The 17,521-nt window shown below is 39.3% G+C and overlaps 1 protein-coding gene and 1 long non-coding RNA gene across 4 annotated transcripts in view; one reads left to right on the forward strand and one right to left on the reverse strand.

Annotated features, from left to right (window-relative positions):
- The window catches only part of IFT81 (intraflagellar transport 81), a 61,896-nt gene that overhangs the window by 41,496 nt on the left and 2,879 nt on the right, over positions 1–17,521 (forward strand). The window contains exons 19-20 of one of the 3 annotated variants that reach the window (XR_013940353.1): positions 14,229–14,330; positions 15,659–16,346. Coding sequence is in view for 2 of the 3 variants with exons in the window: in XM_080559500.1 (XP_080415626.1) it covers positions 542–738 (197 nt within the window). In the remaining variant the exon portion in view is untranslated. Of the gene's footprint in view, positions 1–541; positions 1,163–14,228; positions 14,333–15,658; positions 16,347–17,521 lie in introns of those variants that run through there. The other 2 variants (XM_080559501.1, XM_080559500.1) reach the window with 2 other exon arrangements.
- LOC308179423 lies at positions 94–14,219 on the reverse strand. The gene is made up of 4 exons (XR_013940360.1): positions 11,358–14,219; positions 9,479–9,560; positions 8,243–8,298; positions 94–3,920 (listed from the first exon to the last, which is right to left on the reverse strand). It is a non-coding gene; the product is annotated as an uncharacterized lncRNA (long non-coding RNA).

Below are 17,521 nucleotides of genomic sequence, written 5' to 3' on the forward strand. Positions count from 1 at the left end.
TAAATCTGTTTTATGAGTCTGGGAATGGCATGCATCTGCAGAGAGATCAAAGGGAAAAAAATCCTTTTCCAGGGTCACGGAAAACTTATGTAATTGCTCTGCTCCTTATTCTGTATCTCTAAGATTACATTTTTGCAAGGTCTGGGACTCAATATTGTATAATTGTGGACCTCCTGGCTTGGCCCTCTCCTTCCCTATTGTCTTTATTCATCTAGTGTGACTGGCAAGAATGGAGCCATTTTCTCTCTGAGCTGCACAGACCTTGCCTGCACACTCCTAGTCATACTTTCCTTGCATGGTTGAGTTAAACTGATTGTGCTTCCAGGAGACAGTTCATTGCTACAGCGTCAGGAGTAGGTTCTGAGAACAATTACTTGGATTCTGAGCTTTTTTCCATTGTCTCTTGTTGGTTTTAACAAATGCGGTTTTTCTTGCACGTATACCTTTTTCTCATTTTTCTTAGTTGTCCACCTGAAAGTGCTAACTGTGGTCCCCTAAAGGCTTTCTCCACTGAGGGCATTTTGCTGTTTTATCTGTGCAGTATGGTTCCAAAGTGGTTGCACTACCCAAAGAGGGACATCCCAGGGATGGAGGACTATCGATGGATGTAAATATGGCACAGTGGTTCCTGTATACGTCCAGCTGTGCCAAACAGGTAGATATGCAAGGCTCCCTCATACTCTGGCTTTAACCTGTGAGCCACAGGCAACTTCTGTTGCCCTTAAAATTGCATCGTGAGACCCATGGCTGACCCAGGGTAAAAGGAATGCAGATGAGGCTTGAAACTGTCCCTCACGCTTCATCATTTCTGATGAGCGCCTCTTAGTCACAATCAAAGACTAGAAGCAGAGAGATAAGTCTGGGTGATGAGAGCTCCTGCTGTTCTTCTTTAGTCTCTTGGATTACTGAATTTCTATATAGTTTTTTTTTCTTCTTCTCTTTTTTTTTTCTTTTTCCTGCCTAAAGTAGAACAGACTTTATCACTGATAGTTCTTTCAGATGTAATTTGGACACAAAAAATTATTTAGCTTTCTCTGACACCTGCCTATGAAATCTGCTGCTGTTTTCTCTATCAAGAGAGTCTGATAACTGTATAGGTCCTAGTTTGCCTTTACATTAAATATATTTGTTAACAGAACTAAAATAAAATATGATGACTCCATTTTGGCTGTATGGTTTTATTTTTCACATTTTGTAGGTAAAAGAAGTAATAGAAAGTAAATTCTTTGTGACAAGTTTCTTGCTGGGCTACAGGAAAAAGAGGTTTGAAAAGCTCAGGGTCATTTAATGACATTTATTTCAGATGCCCCCCAAAAGGTTCAAAACCCCACTAATGCCTAAGGAGCACGTCCATAGATGCTCAGGACATCCTCATGTAAGCCCTCCCACACTGCCGAATAGCTGAAGATAGTCTTTCTCAACAGCTGCACGCTAATCTTTCCCATGACAAGGAGAAGCAGCGCATTCTCCCCTACGCACATTTTCAGGGAGCATGGAGGGAAGGCCGCTGTGTAGGACACAGACACAGGTAGAGTTAGCCAAAGTGAGGGGAAGGCGATGCGTTGCCACCAGAGGCTGCTTCCAGGATGGCAGCAAGAGAACAGGCTGGAGTAAGACGCTGAAGGGAGACCGTATCAATCAGAAAGGGAGAAGCTCAGGAAAAAGGCATGTGCAGACTACACAGTGTGGGCACAGCCATCTCTAGAGACATCTGTAAATTTTCTCCTTGCTAGCCCCGTACCATCATTACCATACGTCACCTGCATTGCACTGTAGAGCCTGTTGGTCTGAAGAAGGTTACGGGAGTCACGTACCTGGACTTCCAAATGAGGGGTTTGCTGAATGCTTGCCCACAATAGTAAAATAACAGACATCTAGACATAAGACGCTGAAAACCTGGGATAATCACCAAAAACGGGCATCTAAGTTACTGAGGGTGCAGTGCTGGAGGACTGCCTGTAGTTCAAAGCCACCAGAACAAGGTGGGAGGGGAAAGGGGATTTCATACATTTCAATTCAAAACTTTTACCACAATCCTAAAAGCTCCATTTGAGTAGACCATTTATGCAGAGATTTATTATGTGGATTAGTCTGCTGCCCAGGAAAAAGTAATGCTTTTGAAATTCATAGCAGTGATGTAGAGTAAGACAGGCTAATCATTTTCTGTTTTTCAGTTCAGAGTTACCCTAAAAATAGTTCATCTTTCTTCCTTGTAAAAACAGTTTATTGCTAGTTACTCAACGATGACGTGATTGTTGCTCTGATCTGATTAGTGCTCTGTCATTTGTACTGCACCAAGAAAGGGCACACAGATTATACACTACAGCAGCAGCAAAATTACTTTCTGAGACGAAGCAGAAAATCATAATAACTGTTATGAAAAGAAAATTGGAAAAACTCAAAAGCTATTTTTAGCTTTTATATAAGTGGACATTTAATAAATGCAAATTTAATGGATTCTGTTCACTGGCTTTTCCACATAGTTTGGGATTTGATGGGAGCATTCAAAAATCTTTGACTGAGTTTTGCAGTTGTATCTTTACTTCCTAACTTGCAACAAGAAGCTTACTTCTATTTTTTTTCCTTTGTTATTACTAATAGTCTAGCTGGTTAATTAATAAGGTTAAACATACCATAGAGAAAAATACCTGCCTTTCCCTTGTGAAGGCTGAAATAAATAAAAAATGTGCACAGTTAAACTTGGGATCTCAGCACTTACCAAATTTCTTCCATTTGGAACACCGATCAGAGCAGGCACTTACGAGCAGCAGCTTACTTTGCTTCAAAAGGCTTCTCCTTATCTTTATCCAGAACTGGATGAGAAAGTATTCCAGCTATAAAAACTCCTGTAGTGTTGTGCAGCTTTGCATTAGTTAGTCACGTTGACGTCAACTGTCCCTAGAGCCACAGGAGATTTGCACATAGAGCTAAGAAATGAAATAGTTACAGGCATCAGAAATAGGCATGAGAAAACAGTACATTTACCGTAGTATTTAACCAGCCATTTTATCATCTGGAGATCAGATTATTTTGTTTATATTAACAGTACCATTTTACCTCCGTATGAGCTATAGTAAGTAAAGTAAATGTTCTTAGGCTTCCTTAAGTAACCCAACTCTATGAATACTTACTTGTACACCTTTATTCACATAGGTATTACTACTAGTGAAGTCATATGTATAGTTGTCTACAGACATCACAGTTAGGTGCTGCTATTGTGTTTTATTATGTTTAAATATAGTGATTTCCAGAGCTCTCTTGATAAGGCTTTCCTACAGCTGTGATGCTGATCACTGTTACAAAATACAATACGGCAGAAGTATTTAGAACAGTTCGGAGCCTAGAAAACGGCCTTATGATGAGCATGAAAAACTCCTCTCCAAATGACTTGCTGGTTCAGGAGCTGGAAATGAAGTAGAGAGCTCTTTTTCCTTAGATCACTGTTTCTTGTCTGGCCCAAATCAACAGCGACTGAAAGTTCACTGTTATACCCAGTGGCTGTCCTCAGCAAGTGCTCAAAGCCGAGCAACTTGGCAGCATCGCTCCAGTTTCTAAATCACCACTCTGGCAGTGTCTGGTGAGCCTGGAGTCAGCGTCCACGAGAAGGCAGGCAGACACGACTGGGAGGCTGCAGAGGCTGAAGTGCTGTCGCCCGAAAGGTGTCACCTTGGGAGAAAGGTCGTGACACATGGCCAGGGTGGTGTGGGAAACTGGAACGCCGTCATCTTGGTTGTGGATGAGGACAGCACGGATGCTCGCAGATCTGCTTTCTCTCATTGGCCCTGCCTGGATTTGCTCAGATTTAAGTGAAAAAGACAAAGAACTCATTCTCTACGTTTGCCCTACATTATCTTTTGTAGCACTAGGTCTCCTGCTGAAGGAATGCTGTTAACTCTTCAGCTGCCTTTCTCTATCGCAATCTGTAATGGAAACAGAATTATTTTTTTTTCAGGGACGTGTCAGGGTTCAGTGAGGAAATACTACATGAATCAACATTTTATCACAAGGTACCACCTGTCTTGACAACACCCAATTGATTAGTTGTTTTTTAACAATCAGAATTTCACCTACTTTCAGCTAGTTTAAAGAGTTCTTTAAATCTTCAGTATAAATTTAAAGGGGGTTCTCCACATTCTCAGTGTCTCTCTTTCTTTAGCGTTAGTTCCACAGTAACAGTCTCCAAAACCCCAAGGCAGCCCGTCTTATTCCAAGGTCACTGGGTGAAAAGGGTATTTTTCACAGTCGCATTACACTGATTTTCATGATTGTGACAAAAAAAAAAAACATGCTGTCAGCCACGGTGCTGCAGTAACGTCAAACTCGGTGAGGAGCTCTGGTGTTAGCAATCATACTCCAAATAATCAGCAGAAACTGTGAGACAAATCATGCAGTCCTTACTCTCACAAAACCCTCACTGACTTCAGTGGGAGTTTTGCCAAAATAAGGTCTGCTGGATTTAGCTCTGTATTCTTCCTCCTGACAGAACAAGTAGGAATTAAAAGGGCCAGCATCAGATTTATGAGACAGAGAGGAAAAAAAGAACTATAATTATCTTTAAAGTAATGACTTTCATCCAACACAAATCAGTGTTCCATTAGACACATTCTAATTTATAACAAAAATTGTTTGTGCAAGTTTTTCTCAGCACAACCAAAATCCACAAGGAGTTAGCAATACAATTTGATTTTTATTAGACATCTATGAGAGGCTGCCTTGCACAAATCTAGTGCTGGCGTATTTATAGTGTTTAAAATGCAGCCTTATGCATTACTTTGTATTTAACGGTATTATTTTTTATTTACTATAAAAATAAGAAGTATATTTTTACCTTTTTTTAAATCTCCATTTCTCATAGTTTGGAGAAAAGTATGTTTTTGCAAATTGGGATGCACACAACTGGCATTTGCTGAATGCCAAGAACTAGAGTACTTTTTCTGCAAGAGGATCTGCACAAGCCAATGCCTATTGCACCGTTTCAGTTCAGTCTGTCATTACAGAACAACATTTCATTTTTAAGCTTCTAAATTTTATTGCAACTGCTCAGGTCTTAAAAGCACTCATTTATACAATAAGCACTTAATTAGGTCTACTTCTGAAACAGGATAAAGACAAATCCTGCACATTTTGCTAATACTGGAAAAAATGCAGTTGATAGGAGTATGGAAAATGGGATCTTACCAATTTTCAAAGATAAATTCTCTTCTCTCTCCTTACTTCTTTTCCCTCTAATGGAATAGAAAATATGCCTGGCATTTAGGAAGCAACAACAAAACTATAAAGGCATACATCTTATACAAAGACTAACCATGTAAGGGAAATAATAAAGGAAATAATCTCACAATTTCTTCATTATAGATTTTACAACTGGTTCATCTTGAAGAAAATGTGATTGAGATTTTCTGCAATTAAAATAAATTCGAATGCAGTTTTTTAACAGATTACTGTTTTTTAAATATGTCGAAACTCTAAGGTTATAAAATGGGAGGAATAATGCAGTTGATTCGGTTTGCATTATTGCAGCATTTTCTGGCAAGTAACAGTGTTTAGGCATTTCTTTGGAGTTAGCACATAAATCTCAGAGCCATTAGTGATGAATTAGCAAAAGCAAAAAGGGTTGATTAATTTGGAATTCTAAAAATTGAAGATCTAAAAATTAAAAACCATGTGAAAATGATGCATTTTGCGTATCAACTAGCATTTAAATGATGCATTTCTTTGAGACAGCATCCTGTGGACTGCAACATTCAAAAACCGATTTTTTTAGAGTATATATAAAACATCGTACCCACCTCCCTTTTTCCATGTTTTAAAGCTTGCCATGTTTTCACAGCATATTTAAAAGAAAACAGAACTGTATCAGAACACTGAAAGTCACCCACAGACAACCTGTTCCACTAATACTTTTACATTTATACTGCATCTTTTGTCCTAAAGGATTTCTCTACTTCATTTTCATTTTATGTAGGCTGATTAGAGTGCTCAGGTATCTGCATGAGTGAGTCAGGAAACAGTGAGAGATCCAGTTAATGTTCAGAGGACAGCAACGAAAATTGGGAATTTATTATCTCATGGGAAATGACAAAATCATCTCAAATCTCCTTAGGAAAATATCTCCCACAGCTACAAATGAGAAGAAAACCTGAATCCTTCTGACAAGGAGATGGAATGTGGCATACTTCGTAGTGGGTTGTTACTGATGTGCCTACTATTCCTTTTGTATTTTATATTTACCACACTGTACTTCAACCATTTGTATGTGAAATGCCTCACTTTAAAATCTATATACACTAAAGGTTCTTTTCTGCTTGTTGCTTTAATTGCATGAAGTGAAGGTTGATCATAAAATATAACGAGAGGGGAAGAGAGAACTCTTATCCTGGAAAAAGCACTATAAATATTTTCCTAGGATCATTAACGCAGCCCTGTAACACTTCACCCGGTGTAGCGGAAAGAATTATACAATCATTTTATGAAATTTCTCAAAAGTGTTTATAATTCCATCCCAAATATATGTGGCTTTTTTTAAAGTGTAAAGAAAACATCCTATAATTCTTAATTCTGTTATCAAAGTTATTTTCAACCTTTGAAGGGATTCACTTGCTAGGGACTTGGCAGTGTCAAACAAATGTTCGACTTTTATTCTGACACTTCTTGAAGAATTTGATTGAAACTATATATGTCTAGATAACACCCAACAAAGTGCCCCTCTTGCGTTTGTTTCAAGATATTTTTGGAAACAACAGAGGCGACCTTGGATGGAGCTGCTTTTCCAATTTAGGACTTCATTTGGTCTAAGAGAGTAAAATTATACTCTTCAATCCTTTAGTGTAGCCACAAACAAAACAGTGTTATTATTTTATGCTATTGTAAAATTGTTTTTCTGTATCTTGCTAGCAGTGTCTATCTGTTTAGGATAAGAAGTATTTTAGGTAATCAACAGTTATGTTCAAATGTACATATAAATAGTCCTCTAGTGTATCATGTCCCTTTAAAATACTGTGTAATCTAAATGAGCACTGGTCCTTTATGTAATACCTTTGGTTCTTAAAACCAGTGTTAATAAATAAGTGTTAGCCTTTGTCTTTGCTTATAGACAAGAATCTGATTTCAAGCCAGGGCTCACACAGACTTGATGTAAAGTCTAAATGAGGAGAGTGGTAATGCTGGCAAGTGCTCTGTGATGGGACTGCCACCTGTCCAGATCACAGGAGAAATATTGTTTGTCAAGCTTCAAGTTTAAAAGCCAAGGTTAGGAGCCAGGTTCTTTGTACATCTAGAGTGGGGTGATTGTTTTCTTCTGACTTTGGTTTGCCAGCTGTGCAATTGTGTCTGCAAAGTTTTATTATATCTAATCACTTAGGAAGTTTTAAATAGTTTGCACTTAATTTTTGTTACAATCAATATACTTTAATTAATTTGTATTAGTGTCTGCTACAGGCATACTGCAATCTGTAACGAAATGAAATTAGTTTGTTGCAATGATAATGCAGTTTCATTGCTGTGAATAGAAACAGAATTGACAGAGTACAGTATTGTCATTTATCCTCTATAATATTTACTGTCTTAAATAATAATTTAGCCTTGTGTCATCTAATGGTCAAATGCAAAATATAACATGGAAACTAAATCTGGGATATATTTGGCATAAGTGGTATATACAAATGCAGATGTAAATCTACTACTCGAGTATATTGTTTAAACTCATTTGATCATGCTCCAATGTCAATACATATTTTTGTAGCTCCATTTTCCACTCATTATGACTGATGGTTCAAGAGCTAACTCTAGAATATGTAGTTCCCTGATTTTATGGCATTGTCATGTACAGTAGCTGCGGACAGCTTAAGAGAAGTAACTGTTAATTGATCCTGTGAACCTATATGTATATGAGTATGACTATATTAGCACATGCAGAAATCACATTAAAATAAACTATTTGGTACAGCAATTTTCATCGCAGAATCTCAAAATAATTTACAAACAACCTTTACTAAAGTCTGTTGACCACACAGCCAGATAAACAAGTTGCTGCTATTATTATTATTCACTAGGTGAACAAACCATGGTACAGAATGAAGCGAAAGCAAAAGTAGGAATCTGGTCCTCGTCTCTGTGCTCAGCCCTGGTTGTGGCCTAAGGGTATGCCCAGAATCCCCAGCTCGATGCTCTACAAGAAACCTCCCTGAGCCCTCTCCTGACCCTTGTTCAGACGCCCTAACCCTCATCCTAGTCTGATGCTTACCAGTGCAGTTGTCAGCGTCCCAGCTCTGAGTATCCTCATCTGACCTCTGCCACTCCCTAAAAAGTAATTCAGAAGTAAAACATTTGTACATTTGCAATCTATTAATTCATCAAAATGTGTAAAGGAAAGGTCATAACAGATACCGATAAACAAATATGATACAGATGTGAAGCCATTTTTCTGAAGTTTTTAATTAAATTGTAACAGGGAGTTTCAAACTATAAAAAGTGTCACAGCTACCTTCACTGAGCTCATGGAGGCAACAAGACCAAATGTGAGATTCTCTGTTATCCTGACAGCTTTTGACAATCGCAAAGAGAGAAATATCACGAGAAGCAGTCCTAAGTAGAAACACGGTGTGCACATGCATACATGCATGCAAACAAAGATTAGGTTTCTTAGTTATAAAGCAGTAGACAGCATTTTAGGGCAACTTATTTGTGAGCCTGTCCTGTGTACATTTTCAGCCTTTTACAAGTGCCTACGTTGTGCTGTAACTGGAACGTTAATTATACAACTAGAGAAATAACAAGAAACTTTTTCTTAAACACCCAGAGGAAATCAAGATACTTTTACTATTCAGTGTTGCTTTCAAAAATGTAAAGAGGCGTGACTGAAAGCACATGGGAAAACCTGTCAGGCTTAGAGCATGGTGAGGGATGAGAGAGTTTGTGCTTCTGGTTCAGTGCCCTGGCCACTTGTGGTCAAAGCTGTTTCTTCTGCTCGGTTGGTGTATCCTCAGTGTTCCGGCTGCTGGAATTGGTTGGAATTGGTTGCAATGAGACCCTCTCAAATACGCAGGAAGCAGATTTATCACTGGAGCGCTAATTTTTGCTTTTATATGTGAGAACAAATCCAGGGTCACCTCAGTTAATGAATAACCCAGTCAGTGGTGATAGGTCCTACTTATTCTGATAAATTTGGCTTTAAACAAAAATTGAAGTTTTGTTGATACAAGCGTATATCACAGGGGAATAAAAACACATTTTCCTCATGAAAGATATTCAGTGTAAACAACACAGAAGACATACATGTTAATATTATATCTTGAAAAAAATCCGAAACATCATGGCTTTCACTAAAAAAAAAAACAAAAACACCTTTTTTAATGCAAAGTTAAAACTTTCCAAAGAAAAATTATACTTTCTGAAAAAAATGGTTCCTTAGCAAAACAAAACAAAACAAAACAAACAAAACAACACTATTAACTTTGATGAAAATCTTCTGCTTACTTACTAGATATTCAGCCTGTAATTCCATTAGAATCCGATGAACTGTTCACAGCAGGCTCAGTGATGCTTACAGCATTGTATTCTCCCTGGAAGGGCATGGATACTGGGGTTTAATAATAAGGGAATTTTTCTTTGCTACAGCAGCTGCTTCAGAGCCAACTTTACCTGCAAATACACAGTGCTAATGCAATTTATCTTTGAAACAATCCCTATGGGTACATCGAGGTTTTATAAAAGGCTTTCAACAAACAGAGTGGGTTGCAGTGTTATTGCTTCACTGATGCATAAATATTGAATATCCAAACACAACACTAGCTAATTAAGTTGGGGGTGACTATTGGTCAGAGATAAGGCACACGGTAAGTAAGCATGGATTAAGCCTGCCCTCTTACTGCACATACTATGGTTGCTCCCTGAATACAATGAGAATGTAGGTTTCCAGGAAATTAAATCCAGCAATAATTTACACCTGGAAGCTAAAAGAAGGTCAACAAATATTAGATGGAGCTTCTTAAATTGCAGTGTGTTGTACAGACTGCATGGAACTTCAAAAACAAGATCTGTCCAGTAAAATAACAGTGAGAACTTTGCATTGAACTGAAAGCATTACTTGGAATATACTAATACCTTCAGGGAAAATTGTCTTTGCAAGGCAGACAGTAAACTAAAATTCACAAAATGCTGTTTCAAAACCTGACATACATGTAATCCATGCAGGCACGGACCCGCTGCTGTTAGACCAGAGCCAGCAGCTGGCCCAGCCAGCCAATCTGCCAAAAGCAGAGACATCACAAAACAAGTTCTGTTTACAAGATTTTATTTTCCAACATGACTTGGTTCATAGCCATTACCGCACTGATGGTAAAACACTCAATCCTCATACCTATGTGCGCGCAGTCATACCCACCTTGTGCAAACTGCTTGCACAGCTGACTCCATGTGAAGAGTTTTGGAGAACTGACCCATCTGAAACCCTTTTTCTAAAGGTTGTTCACTGCCACCCATAGTGGGCACACAGGTCCACAGACTTAGCTAGAAGATTCTGTATGCAAGCTCATGCTGTTTGCATATTTTTTTAAAAGATAAATTACTACATAAAGTGCTGTCAGTGGTCTACACCCAGATGAGTGGGCAAGTTAAAGAACATGAAAGAAGCTAGGTGACGGGCAGAGCACGCTCCCGCTCCCACTTACCCTGCCTGTGGAACCAAACTGCTGTAAAGAAAACCCAGACTGCCCAAACAGAAAGTTATGCAAGACAGTCGCTTTGCATTCAAAAGAATTCTGTCCCAAATGACTTAAAAAAGCCTATGTTGGTATGTTCATTGACAGGTTAGACTAGCACAGCAATACACGTTACTGAACAGTTAGGAAAAACCACCTGGTAGCCTGAAAGAGGTGGGACTGCCCTTCTCTGCAGTGCCATTGTTTAAACCAGCCTGCAATTATTGTGAAAACATTTCTTCCGCTGTGCTGGCACAAATCTTTGTGGGGCTGCACAGCCAGCCTGTTATTAACTCAGTTACTCAGCTTATAGCCACAACTGAAGGGGCGAGCAGCAGGCAAGGAGCTGGAAGCAAGTGGGCATGGATGAAGAAAGGGGGTCTGGAGCTTCCCAGACTGCCTTCACTGTCAGAGAAAATGCAGAACTGCAACAAAGTCTGCCGTTTCTGTTGTCCTTGATGTGCTTCGGTGATTAGCCAAAGACATTCTGAAGACAAATCAGAAAAATAACAACTGTTTTATTAAAAAGCTCATGAGCAAAGGTGAAATATCCCCTTCATCAGAACCTACGTCCCTAATGAGATGTTAAGTGATCATGGAGTGAAATAAATAATAATTAAAAAATAGACAGAAACGCTGCATCATTTAACAAATGCTTACCAGGCGACCAGTAGTGGAAGGCAGGAAATTAATACTCATAACTTCTGATTAGTTTTGCCAGAGGAGTCACATGCTGCTCTCCTTTGTGTGATTCTCAGAAAATGAAAGATGCAGAATGAGATTAATACATCCAAACTTCCCAAGCTCACACAGGCCTTTGATTTTCCAGGGAATGTCCTTCTCTCCATCATCCTCCCCTCATAGGACATATGTATTTGTTAACTAGACCAAGAAGTGGGGGAATCTGTTTTCCTAACAATTTACCTGATGGCATAAATCGGCCTACATCACTTTCCTGATGTAGAATCTTGGGCAGATCCCTTCTCATTTCCTGACCAGGACTTTGGAACAACCAAAGAGAAAACAGCCTGCCCTAATTAGTGTACTCCATCATTAACACTGAGCCCTGCTTGTTAGAAGGCAGGACTTCACCACTTCTACTGAGTGTCACCTTAATGTCCAGGCACGTTGGATCTGTTCTTCAAGGCTGATAGTTAATGCGAGATAAAATACAGCAATAGGAGGATCATAAAAATGCTTATGCAAGAAACAGTGGAAAGTTCCAAAATATTGGAATGCAGTTATGGGTTATTATGTAATTCAATTAGACAATATTTTTCAATCTCTTTAGCGATGTGAATTTAAAAGATGTAATAAACCCTACTTCATCACATGCCATGTATATGGTCAGCTTAAGGTAAGAACAGGTGAACGATAGGCACCACAATGGCCTGTTTTTCATACGTTCCTTTGCAAAAACAATACTGCTTTGTTGCAAAGGAAGCACTCCTTAACAGTATTTTTCTGAGTAAATGCTTCCATCCTGAGCTTCATTCAAAATATACATAACTAATACAAATGTAATAATAACATATATAACTGCCAGCAAATCATGTCATAGCATTACGATATGCTTAATCATTTACAAAAAATGTCTTATAAAGTCAGAATATTTGATTATGGGAAATATAAGATTTTTCTGAAGATTAATAGGATGGCAATTGTTAGGGGAATGATTCACTTATGCTGTATCCTCTCCAAGATGAATGAACTAACCTCTTTTAAGTCAACCAAGTCACACCTAGCTAGGAGAAAAGAGTCCGACCCAAATAATCCATAATTAGATCATCAGCTGCTAACACTATTGATCTCCTGAGATTTGGGGTGGCCTCAGCTGCCCTCATTCTCCAGCTGCAACTCAGAGAACAGACTTCATTCTTGAAAGAAAATAGAAATTTTAAAAAGACATGTGGATTAGTAAAATAATGATGTTGAATGTCTGTCTCAGAATTGTCTTAATTTGTTAACATACGATCAGAAATCAGATTATGACCATGTCAAACAGAACAGCAATTATATTATTGCTTACATAACTGGGGGTCTGGTTGCTGCCTTCTGTTACAGCTTGCAGGAAAATTCAGGTGCTCTTCAAAGAGATTTAAGTCGATAATATCAGGCTTGTACTGTCAAAATCACCGCATAAGGTTAAGCAGCAAAGACAGCCTTTCCACAGTTCCATCTTTACAAAGCCAAACAACTGGATCAACACTGAAGATATAAAACAATAAATTTCTGTATTCTCATGTATTGAGTATTCTATGCTTAATGCCTTTAAGAACATGATATTCTTGGAATAATTCAAATTGGTGCGCTGTGTTTCTAGTATTTCTTTTCCAGTGGTCAGTATATGAATGTAGTAGGTTACATTGAACTTTCTTGATATATATTAAAGTAAAAATAAACATTTCAAATTTAGTAGCTCATGATGTAATTAAACAAAAAATGTTAAGTGCAACAATTTCACCTTGATTTAGAATATCTGACTCACAGCACAGCTCTGATGACTATTAAATCTGCTTGAAAAAGCAAATCTTATTGGTACCAGGTACAAATAAAACTCACAATCCTTTCCAAAAATATCTGTATTAAATCCTGTCAAGCACAAACATACTGAGACACACAGGATCCTTCAGAAGGATCAGGAGGCCCTCACACTAACTGCAGGGTTTTTTCCTCATTTCTGTGGCATATGTTGTATCAAAAATCACAGCGAAAAGAAATTTCATGCTTGAAATTGAATTTTTTTCTCACATTGAACTCAGCCAAAAATCCTGTGATGGCAGAATTAAATTTGGGTTTGTTCTTAAATGGTAAGGAAGCTACAATATGGAACAATTACTGGGTTTTTACTCCTAACTACAAAGACTGTTACTTTCTCTGAAGATTTATAATCATTTTAAAGTCATCTGTAGCTGTCAAATAAATCCATTGCCTCTGCCCAGATTTTCTTATGAACTTTGTTAGAGGAACTTGCGTATGTACTGATCTAGAAGAAATAATTAATCTTTTTTTTTTTTGTAAAATAGAATGAGTATAGCAGATGGGAAGTGACATTCACTTATAAACACATGTAAGCAACATCTTAACCTAAGCTGAGGCTCTCTTCCTCGCATGAAACATAAAAGGTGGACTACTACCTTAGGGCCAGATCAGGCAGCACATCTAAAAATTTAATTCTAGACTGGTCAGACTTGGACTGGGGAGAGAACGATCTTGGTGGTTTCAGTGTCTTTGTCTTCTGCCAATATTTTTATTTTCTTGCGGTATAAATATCCCTAGAGGAAAAGATTTCACTGCATGTAACTCTTTTTTTCTGTTGAGTCATTTGGCTTGTTTATGTATCCTATGTAGAGGTGTAGTTTTACAAAATGCCTACTGCATGCACGAAGAACTCCTCTCTGAACAGATCCTCTACCTGAGCATCAGGGAAAGAAATAAATGTGTAACCGATAACATTTCAAGGGCAAGGAAAACAACTGTTCTGAGGAGAATTAGCTGATTTGGTTGGTGTTTATTTTTACTTCTATCTAGCAATCTGCTCTCCAACAGAAGATGCTTATTTGCAGCAGAGAAGGCTGTCTCCTGTTTGGACTGGCGCCCGATCTGGAGAAAAGGTGTGACTAAGGACAAAAGGTATGTCTTAAGCATGTATTGGCTAATGGAAAAGGGTCCTGGTGTGGGAAGGGATATTGTATGTGTCATGCATGATAGCTATTGAAGGATAAATTCTGCATTTCTTCCCATCATGCTTCTCATCCACTACCATATATTAAACCTGCCTTACACTCAGGAGTGCGTATTCCAAACTAAGATATTCCACATCTGGAATTTTAGAATTAATTATTCATCAAGAACTTGCGTAGAGAAGCTCTAAGGTATAGCTCAGTTAATTTATTTTACACATGCTTACTGCCAAGTTGGAGGGCATAACAATTTCACAAATCTTTTCCTTTCAAGAACTGTTTGGAAAAACTTTTACAGTCCTGGTATCCTGTAATGAAGGTCTGAATAACTGCAGATTACAAACCGAAGTAAAACAGATTGCAGCAGAATGGCAAATAGGTTAAGAAGCAGAAAAGAGCTGTTACTTTTTGCTGCAATCACTAAGAAAAATGTAAAAGGATAGAATCCACTTCCATCTGCCTAGGGCTCAACCCTTATTTTTAGGTTATTTCTACTGTAATGATTTTGTCTTGCACACTCTCTCACGTAAGACATTAAATAATGCTGAGTTACTGATGTGCCAGCTATGGTATCCAGTAGTTACCGAATATAAACCCGAGTGTTTGCTTTCTCCAAGTCTTTGCCTCGGTAATATCTTTAAACATAATAGCCTCTGCCTGTTGGCTTGTTTTCTCATGGGGAGGGTGACAGAACATTTTGTGTTCTCTTATCTTCAATAGCAATGAAACAGGAGGAGCTCCACAATGCGAAACCAAATCTACTGCTATTAATACAACATCCCAGCCACAGAGAAGAGATTTGTTTATTTATCAAAGCTAGAGATGCCTCTCTCTGACCTTTCCAGAGCTTGTGTGCTTTAGCTGGGAATAGATTCCATAGAACTGGATGCTCTTTTTAAAAATATACAATAAAAAACTTACCCCTGTCCCTGAAACAGAGCCAAGGCTCTATCCCCAATTACATGAAATGCCCTGTAACTTTGAATATTTAGAGTCTAACCAGGGCAACAGTCCGTATTCAGTTTTGATTGCTTTGCAGCTGCACAGAGACCGGCCAGCTTTCCAAAGCCCACTCGCCTTTCTTGCTGCCACTCAGCGGCACACTCAGCTGGCTGTAACCATACATGGGCCCACTTCTCTCGGAGGCCTAGCATCTGCCTGCAGCCTAAGAAACCTGCCAGTAGAGTTTGTTTTTTTGTTGCAGAATTAAAAAGTGTTACAGACTGTACAGTTTTGTTAATTTTTCTTCTTTTTTTTTTTTTCTCCTTGGCCATCGAGTTCCCCAGCTCAGCACGTCGATTCAAACACCGCTCACTTGGTACCTGCTCCATGACTGCTCGGTATTTCAGCCTACACAGACTGTTAATGAGTTACAGAAGCAAACCTGGGAGTAGGAACTAGAAGCCCTACATGTCCTGATTCCAAGGCAATAATCATATTATATAAAGGGAAAACAATATTTATGCCATCTCCTCCTCCTCCAACAGTTACAACAGAAGGCTGCACACAGCCCTTGGAAGACCCAGTCTTACCTGACAGCTGTGCTCGGAGTGTGCCTGCTTAATGGGGCTCTTCCAAAGACCAGGGCTTGTGGCTGCCTTTGTGAAATCCCACCAACTGGGTTGGTTCCCCTCTCTTGCCCCTCATCCCTGCCCCTGGGCAGCTGCAGCATCCCTCAGCCGTGTTGGTCCAGCGCCCACGCAGAACTGCCAGCCGCATCACCGAGCTGTTCACCTGAAAGGTAACACAGAGAAAAAATCATAAACGGTTCAGCGACTAACCTGTCTGTCAGATGTAGTGATAAAACTGCTTGTGGGGCTGAACACTGAACCTTTTTTTTTGCTAAGTAACTTTCCAGTGCCTGTACCCATGTAATAAGGGAAAGTAAAGTGACTGAAACCGGCACCAAGGTGTAAGGTGGGAGCACCGCTGCTTCTTTGGGCAGAAGTACCAGATTTGGGGCCGGGTAAGTTGTTTGTTGAACTATGTCTTATGTCAAAGTCTTGTTCTAATTACCATGTCACTTACACTTTTCTAGGCATTACATATAGGGTCCTGTGGTTTGACAAAGCCAATACTACCAAAGCTACCAATACTAGCCAAAGCTACTACCAATAAGTAGCCTTAGAAATAAAAGGGAAGAATCCAAAATAACTGTCTCCTCTCTCCAACCATTGGGCAATATTATCTATAAATAAAATCTCCCAAATATTATTCTGAACCATATAGCAGCTTGGAAGGCCAAAAATCTGTCTTTCATTACTCTAGAAACTACTTCACACTTTTGAAGGAACTGGTTTAGCAGTGATGCATCCCCTCATGCTCTGACCAACTTCACACTTCATTTTTTATCCAAATCCAAGTAACAGGCTTTGGGGACCTTGTCTGTATTCCTTCCTACTCAAGTCTGTTCCCATCTGCCTGATCCCCTCAGTGACTTTATAATACTTCTTTTGTGTCACCAGAACTACTGCTGCCTCCCAGTCAAACTTCCCACACTGGTCTCTAAATCTGCACTCCCTGCTTCGGCATGTTCAGATTTTGTATCTGCGAGTGCATGAATAAGGGCTTGTTCGAAGGCACAAAATTTACTACGGCCATTTTACATTTTGGGTTCAGACTGAGCTCTGTCTCCGTGGAAAATCGCCAAAAGGCATCTGATCCTGGTAATTAGGGGACGGTTATGCGAGGAACCTGCGGAAAGAGGGCCCTCAGCCTGCCTGCTCTGCAGCTGGGGTTTCTCCCTGGCAGTTGAGCCCGGTGATGTGAGAGGTTAGTCAAGAGTGGGAGCAGATTCCTGTGGGGCTTCACCAGCCAAATTCCTATCTAGCAAAAGGTTGCTACAGCAACTCTGAGCCTCCTGAGATACAGAAATTATTGTAATGGTTGCTGAAATGCCTCCCTTCTGCTCTGAGACAGGATAAGGAAAATCCTTCCCCATGATACAGCCTGGTTACCCACTACCACGCTGCCACACCAGCTCTGTACAAGCTCCAGGCTTCCCGAACTTGCTCAGGAGCTGTGGCCACCTTTCACCTGAAAGCAAGATGCAGTTACCCATTTGCATGTAATGCAAACATAGGAATAATAAACCCAAACGCTACACAACTAGCACTACGCTTCCAGCACATTTTTCCCATG

Source organism: Anser brachyrhynchus (genome assembly GCF_964034855.1).
Source record: "Anser brachyrhynchus genome assembly, chromosome: 17".
NCBI classification, from domain to species: domain Eukaryota; kingdom Metazoa; phylum Chordata; class Aves; order Anseriformes; family Anatidae; genus Anser; species Anser brachyrhynchus.